General features: G+C 49.6%; 1 protein-coding gene across 1 annotated transcript; it reads left to right on the forward strand.

The window, feature by feature from the left end:
* The first annotated feature begins 191 nt into the window (after nt 1-191).
* On the forward strand, nt 192-11,329 carry CRYGS (crystallin gamma S). The gene is made up of 2 exons (XM_084640237.1): nt 192-6,612; nt 10,976-11,329. Exons 1-2 carry the CDS (start codon nt 6,523-6,525, stop codon nt 11,246-11,248), a joined length of 363 nt encoding a protein of 120 aa, XP_084496363.1. The 5' UTR covers nt 192-6,522; the 3' UTR covers nt 11,249-11,329.
* Nucleotides 11,330-21,854: the final 10,525 nt, after the last annotated feature.

A 21,854-nucleotide genomic window follows, 5' to 3' on the forward strand; every position in this document is an offset into this window, starting at 1 on the left:
AGGTCTTTTTCTTTGCCTCCTCCTTGCTTCTGTGAAATGTCAATAAATGGAATTTTAAGCCAAGTCAGGCATGTTTCCTACGAAAAGATTTCTCAGTAATGAGGTGGCCAAGGATTGAGGGGGCTCAGCCCCCCAGATCTGAGCAACCCTAGCCCAGCTCAGTGGGTGAAGCTCTGCCTCTGGCAGTTCCAAGCTGGCTTGGCACGGAGCTGCCTGCCTGCCAAGTAGCAGGACAAGCAGGAAAGTCGCTAGAGGCAGCAGCAAGAAGGGTGTGCCAGGTCCCCGCGTGGTGCAGAGTCCCTCCTGAGTGCAGCCATGCCCAGTGCTGGTGTGGTGGCGGCAAGGCCCTCTCAGCTGTTGCCTGGGTGCAGAACTGGCTCTGGAGTTGGTGCCAGGCAGGGCAGGAGTGAGCAAGAAGGAAGGGGCTGCAGAGAAAGGAGCCAGACACAGCCATCCAGCTCCCAAATAACCCCCCACCCAACGTTGTCCTCCTGCCCCAAATAAACTCAAGCCTCACAAAACCTCCTCCTGTTACAGCCCCCCCACTCATCCCCCTCCCATTTAGAAGAGCCTGCCACAGCAAATCTGTGAATCCTGAGAGTCAACAGGCCAGAGTGGAGAGCTAGGCTCAGCCCTGTGCGTGTGAGGGGGGCTCACTCTCCTATTGCTCCCCAGCCCTCCCCTGCACACAGGCTGGGATGGAGAGAGCAACCTGCACACATGCACTGGAGAGCAGCATCCGACTGTTTTGACTCATTTCTTCCCACCACAAAGAATATTTTCACTAGCCACCTACGGTTCTAGCTCCTGTGATGCTCTAATAACATATAAACGTGGTCATATTTCATGTGGGGGGGGAACGTTAATTCCCTTAGCAACAGTGGGTGAGACATCTCAGTCCTGGAGGTCAGTGAGTATAGTATCAGCCATGGCATCCCTGACATGACAGTAGTTTGATCTGAGCAGCGTTTCTTGTCATCAATATTTCAGCTTCCCACAGTTGAAAATCAGCAGGAGTGGGTCTCACCCTCATTTCCTGCTCTCAAGACAACCAGTCTCCAAGTGTATGTCCACATGGGGATAAAAACTAACCCACGGCTGGCCTGAGTCAGCTTGGCATTTGGGCTTAGGCTCCAGCCTGAGCTTGAAGTCTACGCTGCAATTTTTAGCCCCTCAGCGAATGCCCCTCACGTTCGAGTCAGCTGACCCAGGGGCTTGTGGGGTACGTCTGAGTGACCAGGTCACAATTAGTGAGGCAAACGAGGTAAGCTGCTGCGTGATTGATTGCATGCAACATAGTGAGATGTTTATCTGAACCACCCAACTGGCAAATGTGAAACAGAGAAACCAAATGTGTGGAGCACAAGGAAAATAAAAGGATCTGATGTGCTAGCCTCGATGACATCTGGAACTATGCATGCATAAGTCAGCATTTCCAGAAGGCTCCTGGAGCCAGTAAGTGGGAGGGAGAAGGGGGTTGAGGTATGGTCTGAGGAGAGACAGTGGGGCCACATGTTCAGCTGGTGCAAATTGGTATAGCTCCGTTGACTTCAGTGTAGGAGTGATGTCTGATTGACAGCAGCTGATCTAGCCTTCTGGTGTTCAGCCAAAACTCTCCTAGCCATCAGTGGGCATTTGTTTTGCCTGAGTAACAAGTGAAGGTAAGACTTGGACGTGGCTCTTAGAGGTGTGGGACAAACCCAGCTACACCCTCAGGTTACTATCCTATCCAAAGTGGTGATGATGATTCTGTCTTAAACATTTGCAGGATGATGATTAAAATCTAATTTGGCAACAGACTCTCATAGCTTTGTAATGTCACAATTTTGTCCCCCATAGGACAACTTACTCAAGCAAACTCCCTTTCCCCCATCCCTTGCCCTCCCCCCACCCCCTCCCCAAGTGGAAGTCTGTCCTAGGCCCAGGGAAGAAATGGAGGTGTTGGCTCTGATGTGCACCTACTCAGCACTTAAATGGGGGACGTGGGATAGCAAAAGGGAATCCAGTTCTGGGATTAATATACCGAGCCACTGTAGCTCCCTTCAGTGGAAGCTGGGTCCTAGGCTGGATGGTGGAATCTTCATAAACAGCTCTTGGATTAATGGTGGTGAGTGGCCTCACATGCTAGCAGAAAACCAGTGTGTGTAAGCCACAGACCCTGATACTTAAAGGATTAGGCAGGAAGGAGAATGGAATGCCATTGGGCAGATATCTAGTTCAACCTATTGGCCCCAGGGTGCCTCTGGAGTTGGCAGGGTTTAAAGGTGTGCTGGTTTAGACGGCAGCGTGTGGAATCAAAGGGATGAAATGGATCCGTTCTGACAGACTTGAAATAACAGCGGAATGGTTCAGGCGCTGCTTGCCAAATTCATCTGCTGTCTTTGTCTCTCTAAGCCTTTGGAGTGGTGCCAGCAATAGCTGGAGAGGTGTTTATAGTTATAACAGAGTGACTTCTGGGGGCACAGACATCTGCACCCCTGTGTTCCATGCTTTGTGCCCCGCTCTGATTGTGGTAAGTATTTACCTAGCCCAGTGCATCGCGTCAGTGTAAGGGTGTCCCTAAGGAGGATGTACCTGACTCTGACATGTCCTTCCTGTAGGACTGTGGACACCTCACTTAATCCCTCTGTGCTTCACGTTCCTCATCGTAAAATGGGGATAAAAATCCCTCCTTCGGGTATGTCTGTTAATGTTCTTAACAGCAGTTTGAGCCCCTCAAATGGAGGGTGCTATAGAAATAATGCCCTAGGTCTTACCTAGAGATCCCTAGATCTCAAAGCACTCTACACAGGTCAGTATTTCTTTCCCCATTTTATAGATGGAGAAACTGAGGCACAGAGAGACGTGACTGGCCCAAGGTCACCCAGCAGACTACCGGCAGAGCCAGGTATAGAATGAGTCCCAGTCCAATGCTCTATCCACTAGGCCACGCTGCCCCAGTTCAGTGTTATCACTGCTGCACAGACGTTCCTGTTACTTGCTTTCAGATAGTGTCCTCTAAGCAGAGGCCATTCTCTCCAGCTCTCTTCCCACCTTTCAGCTGAGCATGTGTTTATGATCTCCCCACTGCACCTTGCAACAGTTAGAAAATGTCCTCTCACAAGGCTTGGTTCCTTTTTACAGAGGGACGTAGGACCTCGGAACCTTGGATCCTAGTCGGCGGTGGTCTTTTATTGGAATGTTCAAAGCAGAGAGAGCAGCCAAACTGTGTCATCCCCCTAGGCTTCTTGGTTGGACTGTTTTGGTGTTCTGACTCAGCAGACCATTCTGCCCTGATGATGCAATAGCAAAAAAATAAAGCGTACAATGAAGCCTCCCTTTATTCCCTAATCCTGTTTGCTTTTCTAGAAACAATCCCTAGCCCTAGCATCACTGATTTAATTCTTGGATCCCATTTTCATGACAAAGCGAATGTCTGGTACAAAAGGAGCCTTATAAAAAGGGCCTCCCAGATTCTGGCCCTTTGCAGTTGCTTCTGGAATTCCTGCAGTAATTGGGGTGTAGTGTCTAGAACGGAAAATGTCCAAAACAGGAACCAGGGTAAGTTTGTTTGTGTATCCTTCTGAGGGGACAAGATGCAACTTAGGAAGTTGCTCTTGTTTACAAACATGGCAGAAATGTAGCAGGAGCTTAGGGTAATAGAGCAGAATTTAGCACAGTGGTAGAATAGTCTGTTAATTCTCTGAAAGAAGATCAATGAATAAAAAGCAAGTGATTCAAAAATGTATGTGGCTTTTCCACTGGGGACAGGAGCTTTTCAAACCGAAAGCTCGCTCAGAGAGATAAAATGACTATTTAAAATACAGGGCTGTATTTTGAGTGACAAAGATGGTCTTTCCTCCCTTTTTCTTCACACTGGATATTTCTCTTTCTACTACAGTACATCAGGAGAGCGGAGGTGGGAGGCGAATGCTGTGGCTGTTGGGGAGACTTTCAAATGTGCCCCAGTGCCTCATGCTCTCCTCGGTGTCTTACTGGGGAGAGCTGCTGGGCCGTGAAGAGAGTGGCAAGCTTGCGGGAAGATGCCCTGAGTGTCTGCAAAGCATCTGAGTTCCAAAGCTAGCAGCCAGCACCAGTGTATGCTCCATAGTCAGGCTGTCGAGAAGGAAGCACAGCATGGCTGCTGGGATGCTGATGCCTGACTCTGATCACAGGCGGGGGGAGACCAGTTGTGTGAAATGTGTAATACTGCCAAAGAGGGCACTGCCCAGACACTTGAGCTTCTTCAGGGTATGTTTAGAGTGAGCCTCCCAGCCCAGGGTGACAGACTTGGGCTAGCAGGGCTTGTGCCAGCACTCTAAAAATACCTGTGCAGACAGTGCTTTGAAGGAGCCACTAGGGCTCTGAAGCCCACACCCTTCCCTAGCCGAGCTGCGGCTTCAAAGTGCTGTCTGCACCATTATTTCTAGAGCACTAGCGTGAGCCCGGCAAGCCCAAGTCTGATGCTCCAAAATGCTGGGTAGACCTACCCTCAGACTACAGTACTGTACCCAGGGATGTTGAGAGCAGCTTTCCCACTGACTTCACTTTGGACTCCTAGCAGGTTTAAACCAGACAGGGATGTAGCTCACAACCCTACGTTCTGCCTAGGGATCAAAGTGCATGAGACTGAGAGCCTGGGTGCTGGTTCCCAGTTGTGTGCTGCCTCGCTGAGTGACCCTGGGCATACAGCCAAAATCTGAACTTCTTGCTCCCACTGGGGGACACGCTGGAGTGACCCTTCATTGCTCTGTGTGCCCGTATGTAAAACGGGCACAATGACACTGCACAGGCGTGCTGTGCAATAATATTCTTGTCATCCGCTCCTGTCTCTGAGTCCCATCGCAGCATGAGAATGGGGCACTGCAGGGAGGCAGAGATCTGCCCCAGTATCAGGTGGGCAAAAGAATTTGCTCATGTAGAACTTACTTCACCTCTGGAACCTAAGCTCTTCTAAGCAGGGGGAAAGGTGCTTTGTCTGACAGCTGGTGGTGTTGGGGCTGAGCCTGCTGGCGGACAGTAACTGACTAAAGATCAAGGACAAAGGTTCACTCACTGCTTTGCTAATGTAACTTAAACTCTGTGGAGCAGGAGACTCTAGTGTCCTCTGAGAGGCAGGATGGCTCAGTGATTAGGGCACTTGCCTAGGACTCGGGAGACCCGAGTTCAATTCCCTGCTGTGCCACTTCCCTGCTGGTTAGAGCTGAGACATCTCACTTGAACTAATGATCTGTGCCCACCTGCAGTGAAGGAGCTTAGTAGAGGGCTCCTGGGGAGGAGCGTGTTCCTTACACATTCCTATGAGCTCTTTTCACTAAGACTAAACATACTGATGTTTATTGTTAGTCCATTCTTTGCCCTGTGGACATAAACTTCAGGGGTTCTCAGTTCTCTTTGTGATCATGTTTGAAGGGGGATGGGAAACAGCCTGCAAACAGGAGCAGTGAATTGTTCTCTCTGACTACAAAACTTTGATTAGGGAAGTCAAATGTATCTTACAAATTTCACTTCTGAAACTTTGTTTCAGTGGCAAAAAAAAAGATGGCCAGGTTATGGCACTATAGCATAGGATGTGGAAACAGGCTGCTGTGTGTTATACATAGAGACTCTGAGAACTATGAAAGGGAAAATCATGCAGTTAATAGATAAGGCCCGATTATGCAAACATGCACGTGCTTAGCTTTAAAGCACACGAGTAGCCCTTTCACACAGTATTTGGAGGACTGGAGCCTAAATGTCTTTACCTCTGTTGCTAACCATCCCAGAAATAATTAAAATGACAATTGATGTGAACCAAACTAACTTTTTCCCTCTCGATGGTTTGTTTACTTTTTGCATTTCCCTTAGCGTGGCCAATTAAAACAGACTGTTTCATTCTTCAAAATTAGAACAGGACTGTGGCGTTTGGGTTGCAAACAGTGGTGCCAACCCTGCAGTTCTTGTTACAAAAGCTAGCCTTCCCTCGGGCTACTCGCTCTTCTAAGGACTATTGGTGGGCATGAGGCGTCACAGGATTGGGCCCACAGCACGCAATTTAAACCAAAGCAACACTTCCCTCTCCACCCACCCCAATTTTTTTTATTGCAACTTTTTTGAATGTCATTCAAACCATTCTAATAATATTAAGCGTTGTCATTTCTTCCCAGGGCAGTCCCCTTTAACTGCTCATGGTTAATGATGCGCCTTTATGTTAAAGGCAGTAGCTAAGGAGTCAGCCTTGTTCAAATGGTGCAGTTTCAACTAACACATGCTTGCTTCAGTGACAGCACTTGCAGTTCTCACCCCCTCAGCCTGACTCTTCGCTGCTTTTGCCCAAGAGCCATCGACTGAGCCGTCACCATCTGTTTGGGAGAAGGAACCTCCCCTCTCTCTGCTTTGCTTGTGTTTCAGATCACTTTCTACGAAGAAAAGCATTTCCAGGGCCGTCGCTATGAGTGTGACAGTGACTGCCCTGATTTTCACACCTACCTAAGCCGCTGCAACTCCATCCGAGTGGAGGGGGGTGCCTGGGTTGTCTATGAGCGGCCTAACTTTGCAGGGAACATGTTCGTTCTGACCCACGGCGAGTACCCCGAGTACCAGCGCTGGATGGGCCTTAATGACCGCCTCAGCTCATGCAAAGCCATTCACTTAGTAAGTCTGACCTTCCCTTCCTCTCCCCAGTCTCCCCCAAAGCACACGTGTTGCTGCTGCTCCTCCTCCGTAACACACGGGTGGGATATTCCTAGATATAGTTGAGAATGAGGTAACAGAATTCCAACAGGTCACATGGGACAATTTCTGCATCATCAGAAGGTTGCAATCTTAGGGGCAAGTGAACAAACCATAACCCTGGGAAGGCCGGGAGAGTAAGAAAACCTTCCCAGGAAAGCTGCAGTGTTTTCATGTAGTACGTAGCTGAAGTTCTGTTGAAATGCTGCTGCAGCTCAGTCTAATCCATAACAGAGGGAAATGCTCTGAGCTTCCCCATGGCCCTGTGAAGTGGGGCAAAGAAATTTGATGTCAACAGATAAAGAGAAACTCCCCCACTGATTTTCAGTGAGAACAGCAGTTTGCTTTGGGCAGGTTGTAGGTAAGTTTCAGTGGATACCTCTAACAATTGAGGTGTCGGTGTAATTTTGTTTGGAAATAACATTGCTGCAGTTTGCTTCTAGGCAGCTGGGGTTTGGAATTTATACAGGGGAGGTGGTTACTCTGTACCCTGCTTTCTTGAGTTTGCTCCTCTACTCTCCTTGCTCCTTTTCCCTGCAGACGCAGCTTGCAGCAGCTGGTGTGTACACAGGGTGACATTTCCCTAAGCACTTATGTCAGTTAGGGGCACAAGCCCCCTAGGAATTTCCATCCCTGGGATTTGTGCTCCCCACTCAGTTGCTTTAGAGAATCTCCGCTGTACGGCCTGTGCCAGCCTGCGTTTGTCTGAACCTCTGTAGCTTGTTTCCCACTCCGCTCCCTTCTAGAACTGATCTCCTGCTCGTTCAGTTTCAGTGCGACTGGCACTAGAGAGAGGAGTTGGCTGGCAGGCAGTAGCTCAGTCCCCCACCCCCACAGGTGGGGTGTAGGTAAGGGGATGGTTCCCCGAGGAGCATTCTGCTGGTGAGGGCTTGCAGGTGCCTGCCTGTGCACAAATCCCCCACCCCATCTGCCTAGTTAAAGTTGATTGAAAACAAAACCACTTGCCCCCTCTTCCTAGGGATTCAGAGTATGTTTGGAGATACAAGTCAGCATGCTGCCTGCTTTCCCCATTGATTCAGCTGGACACAGGCTCCATCCCTTTCACTCAGTCAAAGTTCCTGCTGTTTCATGACGTGTGTGTGGCCTGCATGGATGGAGCTCGCTGTCTGTAGCAGGGGCTGGGAAGGACAGCGAGGATGTTAAATAAAGCCAATTGCATTTTGATACAAGACTTTTAGTAGAGGGCAGCGTCCCCTACTCGTCGAGGGGAGAGTCCCCGTTGCCCCATGCTGGAGGCAGAAAGGAGCAATGAAGTGGGTGGAAATGGCTCCTAAGAACAGCTCCAGCTCACAGAGGGCTGTTCTTGCTTCTCAGGAACTTTAGCAGAGCATGGGGAGCAGTCCCTCAACTGCCCAAGACTAGAGAGTACAAAAGGGGAATTTTAAGCACAGTCTCACCTCAGGCACCTGCACTAAATGCAGGAACATTGGATCTAAGATTTCTCATTCTACCCTGGTTGCAAATTGCTCCATCCAAGCATTTAAGTAGCTCCTGCTAGCACTCGCAGAGCATAGGGCCTGGCCTTTGGAATACTGGCAGTGCCCCTGCTTCACTGAGGAATCCATGCTTACCCGCTCTTACACAGGAGTGGAAGTGAGCTCTATCCTGCAGCTTGTGCTGACACCAGCTCACCTTGTGGGCAACCTGCTGAGTCAGCAAGGGGCAGAGAATGCTCAATAGTGGTGCGAAAGAAACAGCTGACACAAGGTGGACGGGAAGGCTGGTTCCTTTCCAGAAGTTTAGAGGAAGGGAATGTGGGGTAGCCTGGCACTTAGGCTGGCAGGGTGTGACAGGGTAATTAAGGTGTCTACCCCTGAGTACAGGCACATGGGACCCTAAGTGACGTGCAGGCAGTTTTCCCAGGGCATCCCCGTTCCTCAGTCTATACTGAAAGCTCCCATGGCTATCAAAGGAGAGCACAGAGCTTGGCTGGCTTTTTTGCCCTTCTTTTAAAGGAAGGCTTTGCCACTTATGCTCTGCCTGCTGGCATGAGGAACCCATTGCCATGACTAGCCTGTGAAGAGCAGGGAAGCTTTCATCTGCTGCTGGCATTTATGTTACCCTCTCCACTGGCAGGGAATAAAAGCCAGGAGCATCAAAAGTACAGGCCAAAGCTGATTTTGAAAGGGACGCAGCTCAGCAGTGTTTCACTGATGGTATAGAGCACCCCTTTGCATCATCCTGCATGTTTTGGTTGGAAATGTTTTTATCTGATCAAATGCTGCTTTGTAGCTCTGTAGTTCAGCTGCCCTATGAACTATTAAGTATGGAATAAAGAACATCCCTAAAAACGCAGGTCACGGAGCAGGTGCGGGGGCCATGTCTCAGCGTAATGCTGCAGGCAATCGGTGTGCTTAACAGTGATGCCCTGTAGCAACCAATAACTGTAAACTAAGAGATGATAAACCAGTGTCCAGCCAGCTAGTGTCCAGAGCATTGCCCCTGCCAGAGGAGGGAAATCTAACTCATTAAACACTGCATGCCTCCATCTTCTAGAGGCAGGACTGGGGCATGAGCAGCTGCTCCAGCATTCTCTAGCCAGAGCATACCTTCTTCTAAGGGGCTCTGGAACAGCTGGGTGGGCCCCTGAGGACAGCACCTCCCCTACCACTGGTCTCAAAGAGCTGCCCCTTCCCGCTTGCTTTAACAGTGGTAGAGCCCTGCTGATATTCTATAATTAAACACTGGGTGGAAGTATTTAACTTGTAATTCTGACTGTTAACCCAGTCAGCTGTGCCCTGGTTTAGAGTCTTTGGCCTCCCATGCTGCCTTCACCTATGCCAAGGCCTTGTAGCGGTATGTGACTGCTTTCAACTGTGATCGGTGCTTGAAAGAGCCAGCTGATGGGGGCACTCAGCTAGGGGGGTATTAGATGAGTGTGAGCTATAGGAAACTTCCCCACATGGGCATGGGACTCCAGCGCATCCAAGGCAGCAGTGAAGCGTTCCTTTCCGGTGGGGAGGGCAAGAGGAACAGGCTGCCCTGAGGAGAGGCAATTCATCACCCCTATGGGAAATGGTGGCATTCAGGCTGGTGCTGGTAACAGACCAGGGAGGGAGGGATGAGGTGGGCCAGGCTGCACAGGAAGCTGGAAATTAACACTCTTGTAGCGCTTAAGGCTATTCAGTGCTTGAAATCTCAGCAAATATAATGTCTTGTACACGTGAAATGCGAGTACAGGCTGTCACCATCTCATTGACTCCTTACTGCCCTGGGCCACACAGCAGCTCCAGTTCTGAAACCTGCAGCACCGGAAGGGTTACATCAGTCAACCTCCCCCACAGAGGGAATCAGTTTAAAACACTGAAGTGCAGCTGGTGCCAGCCAAAGTGCATCTCTTATCCATCATCAGCAGTGCCCTGGCTCTGCCCCCTTGAGCCTGGGTCTGCCCTGCCCGGCCCCCCATCCAGTCTCTTCCACCCGAGGATCCTAACGCTGGCATAGCAGGGTGGCAGCATCTGGCACTGTCTGCAGATGGGCCAGTGACTACATGAGGTGTAAAGCAGGGGAGAATCAGACCCTCTGAGCCTGCAGGGCCATGCTTATGTGTTAATGCCTCTGGGCAGTGGAGGAGCTGGTACTGGCACAGCAATAAACTCCAGACGGTTTGGGGGAGCCCAAGGGCACCTTGAGGAGCAATAAACTAACTCAGGTGAACTGGAAAGCCAGTTGATTGTTTTGGTCGGGCCTGGATTTTATACGCCTGGGAGCTACCTCTTCCCCCTCCCCCTATCCTCTCCTAGTCACTACATTCCCATCAGTGCATTCCCCGAAGTTGGGGGGAGAAGGGAGGTTTCTTGCCTCTCAAGCATAATGAGGCCCCTTTAATTGTCCACCTTTGATGCTCATAAACAGCACAGTCCCATGCAAAGCCAGGATCTCCATGGCCAGCAGCATCGTGCAGCCTCCATCCAAAGCCACTGGGACATGAAGAAGGAGCTTGCACAGGAGCGCAATGAGCAAGGGGGTTGTGGTATAACAGCTGATGCTACTCGGAGTTCTGGGAGGGAAACAGAACCTCCTGCTCTACTGTGTAAATCAATCCCTAGCTACCAGGGATTAGGACAAAACCTTGGGAGGTAGATTACCCTACATCCGCCTGTTGTGGAGTCCTTTACCCTTCTCTGGAGCATCTGGCAATTGCCAGAGGCAGGATGCTGGACTCCTGTCCGATTCAGCCTGGCAGTTTCTATAGCGAGAGGAGAATGAGCTTGAACTGTGCTGCTGTGCCCAGCAACGTGTGACTCTCTATCTCCTGTTTCAGTCCAGTGGAGGCCAGCACCGTATTCAGATCTTTGAGAAGGGGGACTTTGGTGGCCAGATGTACGAATCCACAGAGGACTGCCCTTCAGTCTTGGACGAGTTCCGCATCCGGGAAATCAACGCCTGCAAAGTGCTGGAGGGGGCCTGGGTATTCTATGAGCACCCCAACTTCCGGGGCAGGCAGTACCTCTTGGAGAAGGGGGAGTACCGCAAGCCCGTTGATTGGGGGGCTGTGTCCCCCACTGTCCAGTCCTTCCGCTGCATTGTAGAGTGAGGGGTGGGGCAGCTCCCCGGCGGGGGCTGACACCCCTGCTTTGCCAGGGAAACTGAGTGGAGTCTGTGAATAAAGCTAGTGGCTGAGGCAATGCTCCCTGTCCTGCTTATTTCCAATCAGTGTGGCTCTGGTGGTCAGGCCCTGGTTGGGTGCACCCTGCAGCCACCCCTCACTCCTGCTAGGGGCTAGACCTTTGCTACCATTCTCCCCTCCCTGACCTGTGCCAGCCTCTTCCCTCCTGCACCCCAAATCCCTCATCCTTGGCCCCACCCCAGAGCCTACACCCCCAGACAGAGCCCACACCCCAACCCCCTGCCCCAGCCCAGTGAAAGTGATTGAGGATGGGGGAGAGCAAGCGATGGAGGGAGGGGGGCTGAAGGGTGGGGCCTCAGAGAAGGGGCAGGGCAGGGGCTTTGGGGCAGCGCAAGGGTGTTTGGTTTTGTGCAGTTAGAAAGTTGGCAACCCTACACCCTGTGCCAGCCTCTCCCTTCCCCGTGGCACCAGTGCTCCCCTCCCTGCCCTGTGCCAGCCCCTGCCTGGCTAGTCCTGCTGGGAGCCTTGGCTCCCAGTGCCCCAGGCCTGATTCTCCCTGGCCATGCAACTGGGGGTGGCCTTTGGGGGCCTGTGTATTCAGTTCCTGGCCTCAGTCACCTGCCCTGCTTCCAAAGAGGGCCCCTGTCACTCGCTCCAATGGCTGCAGCTACAGTTGGTCCCTCACCTGGAGGCAGGCATATGCAGCCCAAGGATCGGGCTGTGAGTGGCAGGAGCAGCTGGCCACAGGGATATGGAACTGGGGGACTGGCACTAGCTGCGTGAATGAATGGTGACTGGCCACCTACCAAAGGTGATAGCATGTGGGGCCTTGTGCCTGTCGTGCCAGCCTCCTCCAGCGCTGCGCACCCGTCCCACCAGCAGGATTGAGCCCTCATCACAACACCAGCCGTGCTAAAGCAGAGAGCTGCCCACAGGGGACAGACTTGTGGAGGAACTAGGAGGGGGAAGTCGAGACGAACCCGAGAAAGTGAGAGCAAGAGGGGAAGGATCCCAATAAGGGATAGAGAGCTGCCGCCCCATTTTCTGCAGGGGCAGCCAGGGAGTTTTGGTAGCTCAGCCTCTTTGTGACCAAGACACCTTGTGCCTGCGTGGCGGGAGGAAGGGAGACTCAGCTGAGAGACAGGATCCAGGGAGAGCCAGACAGAGGTGGGGTTGGGGAAAGAGGAAGAAAAGGGAGATGAAGGTGAGAGAGCAAACAGGTGAGAGAAACGAACGACGTGGGAAGAGGAAGGAAGGAAGAAATGGGGGGACAGCAGAAAAGGATATAGCTCAGGTGGAAGCAGGGCCCTGCCCATGCAGAGCCTGTGGTGGGAAATTATTCGTATGGCTCATGGTTAACTATTCATGTTCCAACGGTGTAGAGAGGCCCTAAAGGAAATCAGGGCCCCATCCTGCTGGGAGCTGCACGTATGCACACTGAGAGAGTCTCGCCCCCCCAGTAAGCGTACAGCGAAGGCCCTGCCTCTGCCGATTGCCGGAGCGCCTACCTCTGATCTCCAGGGGTGCCCCGGACCAAATGGGCCTGCTCGTGTCATTAAAGCTGACCGCATGCTGTCCATCTCTGGAAGCCTGGGGCCATGTACTGACATTGCAGCCTGTGCGGCTGGAGCCACTCGCATTCGCTTATCAGCATTTTGTCTTTCTACCCTTTGGGGTGGCACAGAAATATTCTTGGCCTAGAGCAGGCATGCAGGTAAGGCCGACCCCGGTGAATACCTCCACGAGGGAAAGAGTGAACTGTTCCTTGGAAGGTAGATAAACCCCCTAACCCACAAGGGACCATTCTCAGATGCAGCAGGTTTTCCCCGCCAGAGGGTCCAGCTGCCCTGGTTCCTGGTCTGGGCCTTTCTCCTGAACAGGTGTGTTTCCTCACTGTACCACGAGGTGTCAGGCTGGCTCTGCTGGGCCCACCGCCACTGATATAGAATCATAGATATAATCATTCACATTTCCTGGGCGATGCATCGGCATGCAGAACATGACAAATGTCCATTTTGCGGGGCATTTTCTCCGCACTGGACTCTGGGGAGCCAGCGAGTTTTTTGCATATCAAGCAAGGGGATCGGGGACTTTGGATAATGACATTTGCTGCTTAAAGAGAGCCCCTCCCAGCAATGGCCCTGCAGTCTCGTCCAGGTTGATAGATGAGGTTATTACGTGGCAGTGAGGCAGGTTAAGTGATGCTTGTCAGGCGCTGCAAGGATACGGCCCCCTGTGAGTACATTAGTAATTGGGGGTGGGGCACGTGGGGAAGAGTCCTGCTCCAGAGGAGAGAGGGTCTGCTACAGCACAGAGAGGGAGGCAGGGGGTGGGCCTGCATGCCCTGGTTATTGGCAGGCAGTAGCATCTGATTGCTTTCCGGGCTGCTGTAAGGGAAGGGCCTGGTGGGCAAGTTCAACAGGGGAAGGGGGCCTGTGGCACAGCACCGGTCATGGGCACAATGTGTTTAGAGAGGTGGCTGTGGGGAGAAGCTTCTGCAGCTGGAAAAGCAATCAGCTGCCCAAAGCAGTAACAGCCTCTTCCCCCACCTGGACAGCAAGGGAGCGGAAAAAACCCCTCCTCCCCGTCCTGGAGCAGGAGTGCACAGGGCTTCCTCTGGCTCACATGTCCCGCCCAGCTAGGCCCAAGCCGTGCAATCACTGCCCTTAGTCTTAACCCAGAGTGCTGGACGCAGAGAGGGCCCAGTGGCTGCTGAGCTCTGTGGGCTGATCCTTGCCAGCTGTCTGGACAATCATAGAATCATAGAATATCAGGGTTGGAAGGGACCCCTGAAGGTCATCTAGTCCAACCCCCTGCTCGAAGCAGGACCAATTCCCAGTTAAATCATCCCAGCCAGGGCTTTGTCAAGCCTGACCGTAAAAACCTCTAAGGAAAGAGATTCTACCACCTCCCTAGGTAACGCATTCCAGTGTTTCACCACCCTCCTAGTGAAAAAGTTTTTCCTAATATCCAATCTAAACCTCCCCCACTGCAACTTGAGACCATTATTCCTCGTTCTGTCATCTGCTACCATTGAGAACAGTCTAGAGCCATCCTCTTTGGAACCCCCTTTCAGGTAGTTTAAAGCAGCTATCAAATCCCCCCTCATTCTTCTCTTCTGCAGGCTAAACAATCCCAGCTCCCTCAGCCTCTCCTCATAAGTCATGTGTTCTAGACCCCTAATCATTTTTGTTGCCCTTCGCTGGACTCTCTCCAATTTATCCACATCCTTCTTGTAGTGTGGGGCCCAAAACTGGACACAGTACTCCAGATGAGGCCTCACCAATGTCGAATTCCTGCTGGTCGCTCCCAGGGAAGCGTGGCACATTGCCCGTCCCTCTGGCACGGTCCTTTGCTGCTTTCCTCCTTTGCACTCAGCTTTTCCAGTGTGTTCCTATTCACTCTCAATTCTCCTCCTCTCTCCATTTCTCTGTCCCCTTCTCCCTGTTGTCTCTCCTTCCACACCATCAGCCCTTCAGTCTACTCTTCCCCATCAACCCCCCCTCTTCTCTCCCCTTTCATTCTCTCCCCTGTCCAGCACTCTGCTTTCACCCTCCTCCATCGCTACTGCCTGCCCTCAGGCCTCCAGGGGTCACTGCCATGGCATAGGCAGTGCGCATACTTCCCTTGGGGCCAGCAATCTCTCTCACAGGGCAAGAAACACAGCTAGAGCAGCCCCGGGCCCTTGGCTTCTCTGCTCAGCCACTCTCATGGCTCTTTGCAGGTGGTGATGGAGCACTGCCTTGTGCAGAGAGGGGGAGCATTGTGTGGGGCACACCTTCCTCTTCACTAACACCCCAGGACAAGCGGGGCTTGCAGGTCCAGACAGGCAGCGTGGCCCTGCAGTGGAGCACTGTGCTGCCCCCTGTATGCACACTCACCCTCATGGTACAGGATGCCCTGCCATGCACACAGTGCGATCCCCTTGCCATGCATTCAGCAGGGTCCGGCCTGTACACACGCTGTCTCCTCAACACACACATTACAGTGCAGCGCGCTTCCTGTGCACACAGATGGCACCTTTCAATACCTTTATTGGGGCTCCCCCTCCCAGGGTGTTCCCACAACCTGATGTCCCTCACCCTTGCACAACAGTGACCACTGAGGCAGATTTGAGGATATTTTAGGGATGATTAGATCATCTAGTCTGACCTCCTGCACATCAGAGGCCATTGCATTCCACCCCAAACAACTCTGGGTTGAGCCCAATGATTGAGTTTGACTGTAGCAAGGAGTGTGGCCTTCCTTGGAGATTGACAGGTGGGAACAGCCAGACGCCCCCTGGTGGGTGGAACCTGGAAGGCCTTGTCCACCCTGCTGAAAGCAGAAGGGCAGGATAGGAACCGGAAATACAAAAGGTGGGCCCTGCAGCTCAGTTGAGGTGGAGCTGCTGAGGGAGACAGATGCTTCCAACCTGCTGCTAGAGCAGGAGCCTGCAGAAGACCTCTGCTGTTCTGAGGACTCACCAGAGCTGCCAAACATGCCTGATGCTGAGGAGCTGCTGGGATCGCCCCTGGCAGTGTACCCCAAGGAGATGTAGAATGACCCTGGGACTCAGGTACACCCCCAGGGGAGGGGAGGAAGTAGGTCAGGGATGGCTGACTCTCGTCTGGCTGTATTGCTACCTGAATGCAAGTCAGCATGTTGTGGCTGGATTCCCTGCTGACCCAGTGGTGGAATTCTCTGCCCTGAGCTGGGACCCGGTGGAGTCGGGTGGGCCTGGGTCCCCCTAACCTCTGCCACCCCACCCCTGAGGTGGCAGCTTCCTCACCATAGGCCAGGAGGCACGTGTTAGTCTACCGTCTACCAGAGCTAGGATGCCAAACCATTTACGGCTCTGCCCTTCCTAAAGGCCTGGGCCCTGATGGCAGATTAATGCTTGGCCCTGCCAAGAGAGCCTGAGTTCTAGAGACAGCTACTTTCCCCCTTTTACAGATTACTGTTCTGAGTGTATGACCGTGAGGAGGCGTGGCCTCCCTTGGAGATTGACAGGGAGGGATGGTCACACACACCTACTTTGACTAAAGCATTTCAGTCCTCAGGAGACTAAAGTGTGCACCGCAGGCAAAGAGCTTTTGAGTTTGCAAAATCAACAGAAATATATATTTTTAAAAGTGGTGTGTCCTCTCTTTTTCCCCCTTTGTCTTAATGAGAGTGTGAGATTACTGAGGGAAAGACCTATCTTTTTAGATTTGTCAATCACCTACCATGCTTGGGGGGCACAATTCGAATAGAGCTGGGCAAAAGATTATGGAATCAGAAATCTGTACTGAAATTTTGAAATTGGAAAAAAAAAATACTTGGCAAAGTTTGCACAGATTTCCCCCTCTCCTTTCATATTTACACCAGTTGTTGAGCTGGTCAAAATTTTGATTTCTCATTTCAAAATTGAAAAGGGGAAAAAAAATGGCAATCCTCCTCCCTGTTTCAAACAGCAGGCCTAATCCAATGACCATAATCAATAACAGAGCATTATTAGACACATTTTTCATATGAAGCAACTAAAGAAAAGTTCAATGAACTGGCTGAGAGGTAGTGTTGTCTAGTAGGTTAAGCACTGGCTGTCTGACCCACAGACCTGCAGTCAGCTCTCAGATCTGGCTCTTATTTGCTGTAGATTTGTTTGCTTTTTTAGCATCTCTGACCAGTGTTCATAGTGATGGTGCTGAACGCTGTGCAGGGCACATTGATAGGGTTGCCAGTTTTGTTTGGACATATTCCTGGAGGCTTCATCACATGACTTCATCTTAATTCCTGGAGACTCCAGGACAATCCTGGGGGTTGGCAGCCCTACACGTGGGATTGGCACACTTAGGTCTGTGCAAGTGGCTTATTCTTCCTGGGCCTCGGTCACTCTGTGTCTGAAAAGAGGCCAGCCAGCCATTCTCGCCTCCATAGAGCATTGGAGCATGTACAAATGAACAAGTGCAAAGTAGCACGCTTAAGCCCATTTCACAGAAAGAGAACTGGGAACCTGGAGAGCTGAGAGAGATGGCTGGGTGGATTTGAGTGTAACCCTTCTGCCAGGTGCTAAGGCCAGTCACAAGGGCTGGTTTGAAATGTGTAGGGGTCTTTCCTGAAAAATAAATAAAACATCTCACATAGAGCTGTCAATTAATTGCAGTTAACTCACACAATTAACTAAAAAAAATAATAATTGTGATTTAAAAATGTAATCGCTGTTAATCACACTTTTAATAGCATTGTTAAACAATAGAATACCAATTGAAATTTATTAAATATTTTTTGATGTTTTTCTGCATTTAAGTATATTGATTTCAATTACAACACAGTATACAAAGTAGACTGCTCACTTTATATTTATAGATACTAAGATCAGAAGGGACCATTATGATCATCTAGTCCGACCTCCTGCACAATGCAGTCCCCAGAATCTCACCCACCCACTCCTGCGAAAAACCTCCCACCTATGTCTGAGCTATTGAAGTCCTCAAATCATGGTTTAAAGACTTCAAGGAGCAGAGAATTCTCCAGCAAGTGACCCGTGCCCCATGCTACAGAGGAAGGCGAAAAACCTCCAGGGCCTCTTCCAATCTGCCCTGGAGGAAAATTCCTTCCTGACCCCAAATATGGTGATCAGCTAAACCCTGAGCATATGGGCAAGATTCACCAGCCAGATACCTAGGAAAGAATTTTCTGTAGTAACTCAGATCCCACCCCATCTAACATCCCATCACAGGCCATTGGGCCTATTTACCATGAATATTTAAAGATCAATTAATTACCAAAATCATGTTATCCTATCATACCATCGCCTCCATAAACTTATTGAGTTTAATCTTAAAACCAGATAGATCTTTTGCCCCCACTGCTTCCCTTGGAAGGCTATTCCAAAACTTCACTCCTCTGATGGTTAGAAACCTTCATCTAATTTCAAGTCTAAACTTCCCAATGACCAGTTTATATCCATTTGTCCTTGTGTCCACGTTGGTACTGAGCTTACATAATTCCTCTCTGGTATTTATCCCTCTGATATATTTATAGAGAGCAATCATATCTCCCCTCAACCTTCTTTTAGTTAGGCTAAACAAGCCAAGCTCCTTGAGTCTCCTTTCATACGACAAGTTTTCCATTTCTTGGATCATCCCAGTAGCCCTTCTCTATACCTGTTCCAGTTTGAATTCATCCTCCTTAAACATGGGAGACCAGAACTGCACACAGTATTCCAGGTGAGGTCTCACCAGTGCCTTGTATAACAGTACCAAAACCTCCTTATCTCTACTGGAAATACCTCGCCTGATGCATCCCAAGACCGCATTAGCTTTTTTCACGGCCATATCACATTGGTTGATCATAGGATGACTATGACCGCCAATACTCCAAGGTCCTTCTCCTCCTCCATTACTTCTAATTTATGCATCCCCAGTTTATAACTAAAATTCTTGTTATTAATCCCTAAATGCATAACCTTACACTTCTCACTATTAAATTTCATCCTATTACTATTAGTCCAGTTTACAAGGTCATCCAGATCCTCCTGTAGGATATCCCGGTCCTTCTCTAAATTGGCAACACCTCCCAGCTTTGTATCATCCACAAACTTTGTTAGCACACTCCCACTTTTTGTGTTGAGGTCAGTAATAAAAAGATTAAATAAGATTGGTCCCAAAACTGATCCCTGAGGAACTCCACTGGTAACCTCCCTCCAGCTTGACAGTTCACCTTTCAGTAGGACCTGCTGTAGTCTCCCTGTTAACCAATTCCTTATCCACCTTTCAATTTTCATATTGATCCCCATCTTTTCCAATTTAACTAATAATTCCCCATGTGGCATGGTATCAAACGCCTTACTGAAATCTAGGTAAATTAGATCCACTGTGTTTCCTTTGTCTAAAAAAATCTGTTACTTTCTCAAAGAAGGAGATCAGGTTGGTTTGGCACAATCTACCTTTTGTAAAACCATGTTGTATTTTGTCCCATTTACCATTGACTTCAGGGTCCTTAACTACTTTCTCCTTCAAAATTTTTTCTAAGACCTTGCATACTACAGATGTCAAACTAACAGGCCTTTAGTTACCTGGATCACTTTTTTTCCTTTCTTAAAAATAGGAACTATGTTAGCAATTCTCCAATCATATGGTACAACCCCATAATTTACAGATTCATTAAAAATTCTTGCTAATGGGCTTGCAATTTCTTGTGTCAATTCCTTTAATATTCTTGGATGAAGATTATCTGGGCCCCCCGATTTAGTCCGATTAAACTGTTTGAATTTCGCTTCTACCTCAGATATGGTAATATCTACCTCCATATCCTCATTCCCATTTGTTATGCTACCATTATCCCCAAGATCCTCTTTAGCCTTATTAAAGGCTGAGGCAAAGTATTTGTTTAGATATTGGGCCATGCCTAGATTATCCTTGACCGCCACTCCATCCTCAGTGTTTAGCGATCCCACTTCTTCTTTGTTTTCTTCTTATTTATATGGCTATAGAACCTTTTACTATTGGTTTTAATTCCCTTTGCAAGGTCCAACTCTACTTGACTTTTAGCCTGTCTCACTTTATCCCTACATGTTCTGACCTCAATAAGGTAGCTTTCCTTGCTGATCCCTCCCATCTTCCACTCCCTGTATGCTTTCTGCTTTTTCTTAATCACCTCTCTGAGATGCTTGCTCATCCAGCTTGGTCTACAACTCCTGCCTATGAATTTTTTCCCCTTGCTTGGGATGCAGGCTTCCGATAGCTTCTGCAGCTTTGATTTAAAGTAATCCCAGGACTCCTCTGCCTTTAGATCCATAAATTCTTCAGTCCAATCCCGTTCCCTAACTAATTTCCTTAATTTTTGAAAGTCAACCCTTTTGAAATCAAAAACCCTAGTTGCAGATTTATTTTTGTTAATCCTTCCGTTCAGTTTGAACTGAATTAGCTCATGATCACTTGAACCAAGATTATCCCCTACAACCATTTCTTCTATGAGGTCCTCACTACTCACCAAAACCAAATCTAAAATGGCATCCCCTCTAGTCAGTTCAGCAACTACTTGATGAAAGAATCCATCAGCTATCGCATCTAGGAAAATCTGAGCCCTATTATTATTACTAGCACTCGTCCTCCAGTCTATATCTGGGAAGTTAAAGTCTCCCATGATCATGCAGTTTCCATTAGTATTTACTTCATTAAAAAGGGCTCTATCCATATCCAAATTAGATCCCAGCGGTCTATAGCACACCCCAAGCACGATCCCAGGGGAGGCTCTAATAGTTTTCTTCTGCAATGTAATTTTTGCCCAGACGGACTCTGTCTTATCCATTCCATCGCTTCTTATTTCTTTACATTCTACCTCATCATTGATATACACAATGCTACTCCACCACCTTTACCTTTATTTCGGTCTTTCCTAAACAGCACATGCCCTTCAATACCTGTAGTCCAGTCATGACTACTATTCCACCATGTTTCTGTTATCCCTATAATATCTGGTTTCACTTCCTGCACCAGTAGCTCTAGTTCCTCCATTTTGTTAATAGGCTCCTCGCATTAGTGTACAAACATCTTAATTTTTGCTGTTTGGCCCCGCTCACATTCTGTACCCTATTAGGCACGGTCATTCTACAGCCAGTATAACCTATTAGACTGGTATCCACACTGCCCTTCCTCCTTATATACATTCTCCTACCCACGGTTGTATCCTTTCTTACTTCGTGTTCTTCCCTCTCAATGCTAAAATCCGGCATGGAGATTACCTGGGCATCTCCCAACCATCTCCCCCAAATTCCTAGTTTAAAGCTCTCTTAATCAGTTGTGCCAGCCTCCATCCTAGAAGTCTATTTCCTTCCCTACTCAGATGAAGTCCATCCTGAGAGAACTGTCCTCTGTCCATGAATGCCTCCCAGTGGCCATACATCCCAAAGCCCTCCTCATAGCACCACTGCCTAAGCCATCTGTTGATAGTCATAATCTTGTCACACCTTTATGCCCTTCTCTAGGAAGAGGCAGAATCCCACTAAAGATCACCCGAGCCTCAATTTCCTTAGGCATCTTCCCCAGCCTAGCATAGTCTCCCTTAATGCTTTCCAGCGAGAATCTAGCCGTATCATTTGTTCCCACATGAAGGATAATTAGGGGATTCTTTCCTGCTCCCTTTAGGATCCTTTTCAACCTCAGGTCTACATCCCGTATCTTAGCACCTGGAAGACAGCATACCCTTCTATTCTCTGGATCAGCTCTGGTTATAGGCCTGTCTATTCTTCTCAGTAAAGAGTCCCCAATCACATAGACCTGCCTTTTCCTGGTGACGGTGCTATTCTCCAGTCTATCCCCTGTTCCCTCTGGCTGCAAGTTCTTTCCATTCCTATTCTCCCTTGTAATCATCTTCAACCCATCCTGTATCCTCCTGGGGCTCATATTTGGTGTAGTCTCTATTGACTCTTCCCCTTTTCCTGTAGGGCTAGCCGCTCTTCTTCCTTGCCCTTCCACCTTCAGTGACTACCTGCTGAGCCCCTTCTTCATTTTCAAACTCTGCAAACCTGTTCTTGAGCTCTATTTCTCCTTCACTAGCCCGTCTTTTCCTTTGCCTGGTTCTTTTATTCACATGCTTCCACTGACCACTT

Source organism: Lepidochelys olivacea, assembly GCF_965140295.1.
Source record: "Lepidochelys olivacea isolate rLepOli2 genome assembly, chromosome: 9".
NCBI lineage: Eukaryota > Metazoa > Chordata > Testudines > Cheloniidae > Lepidochelys > Lepidochelys olivacea.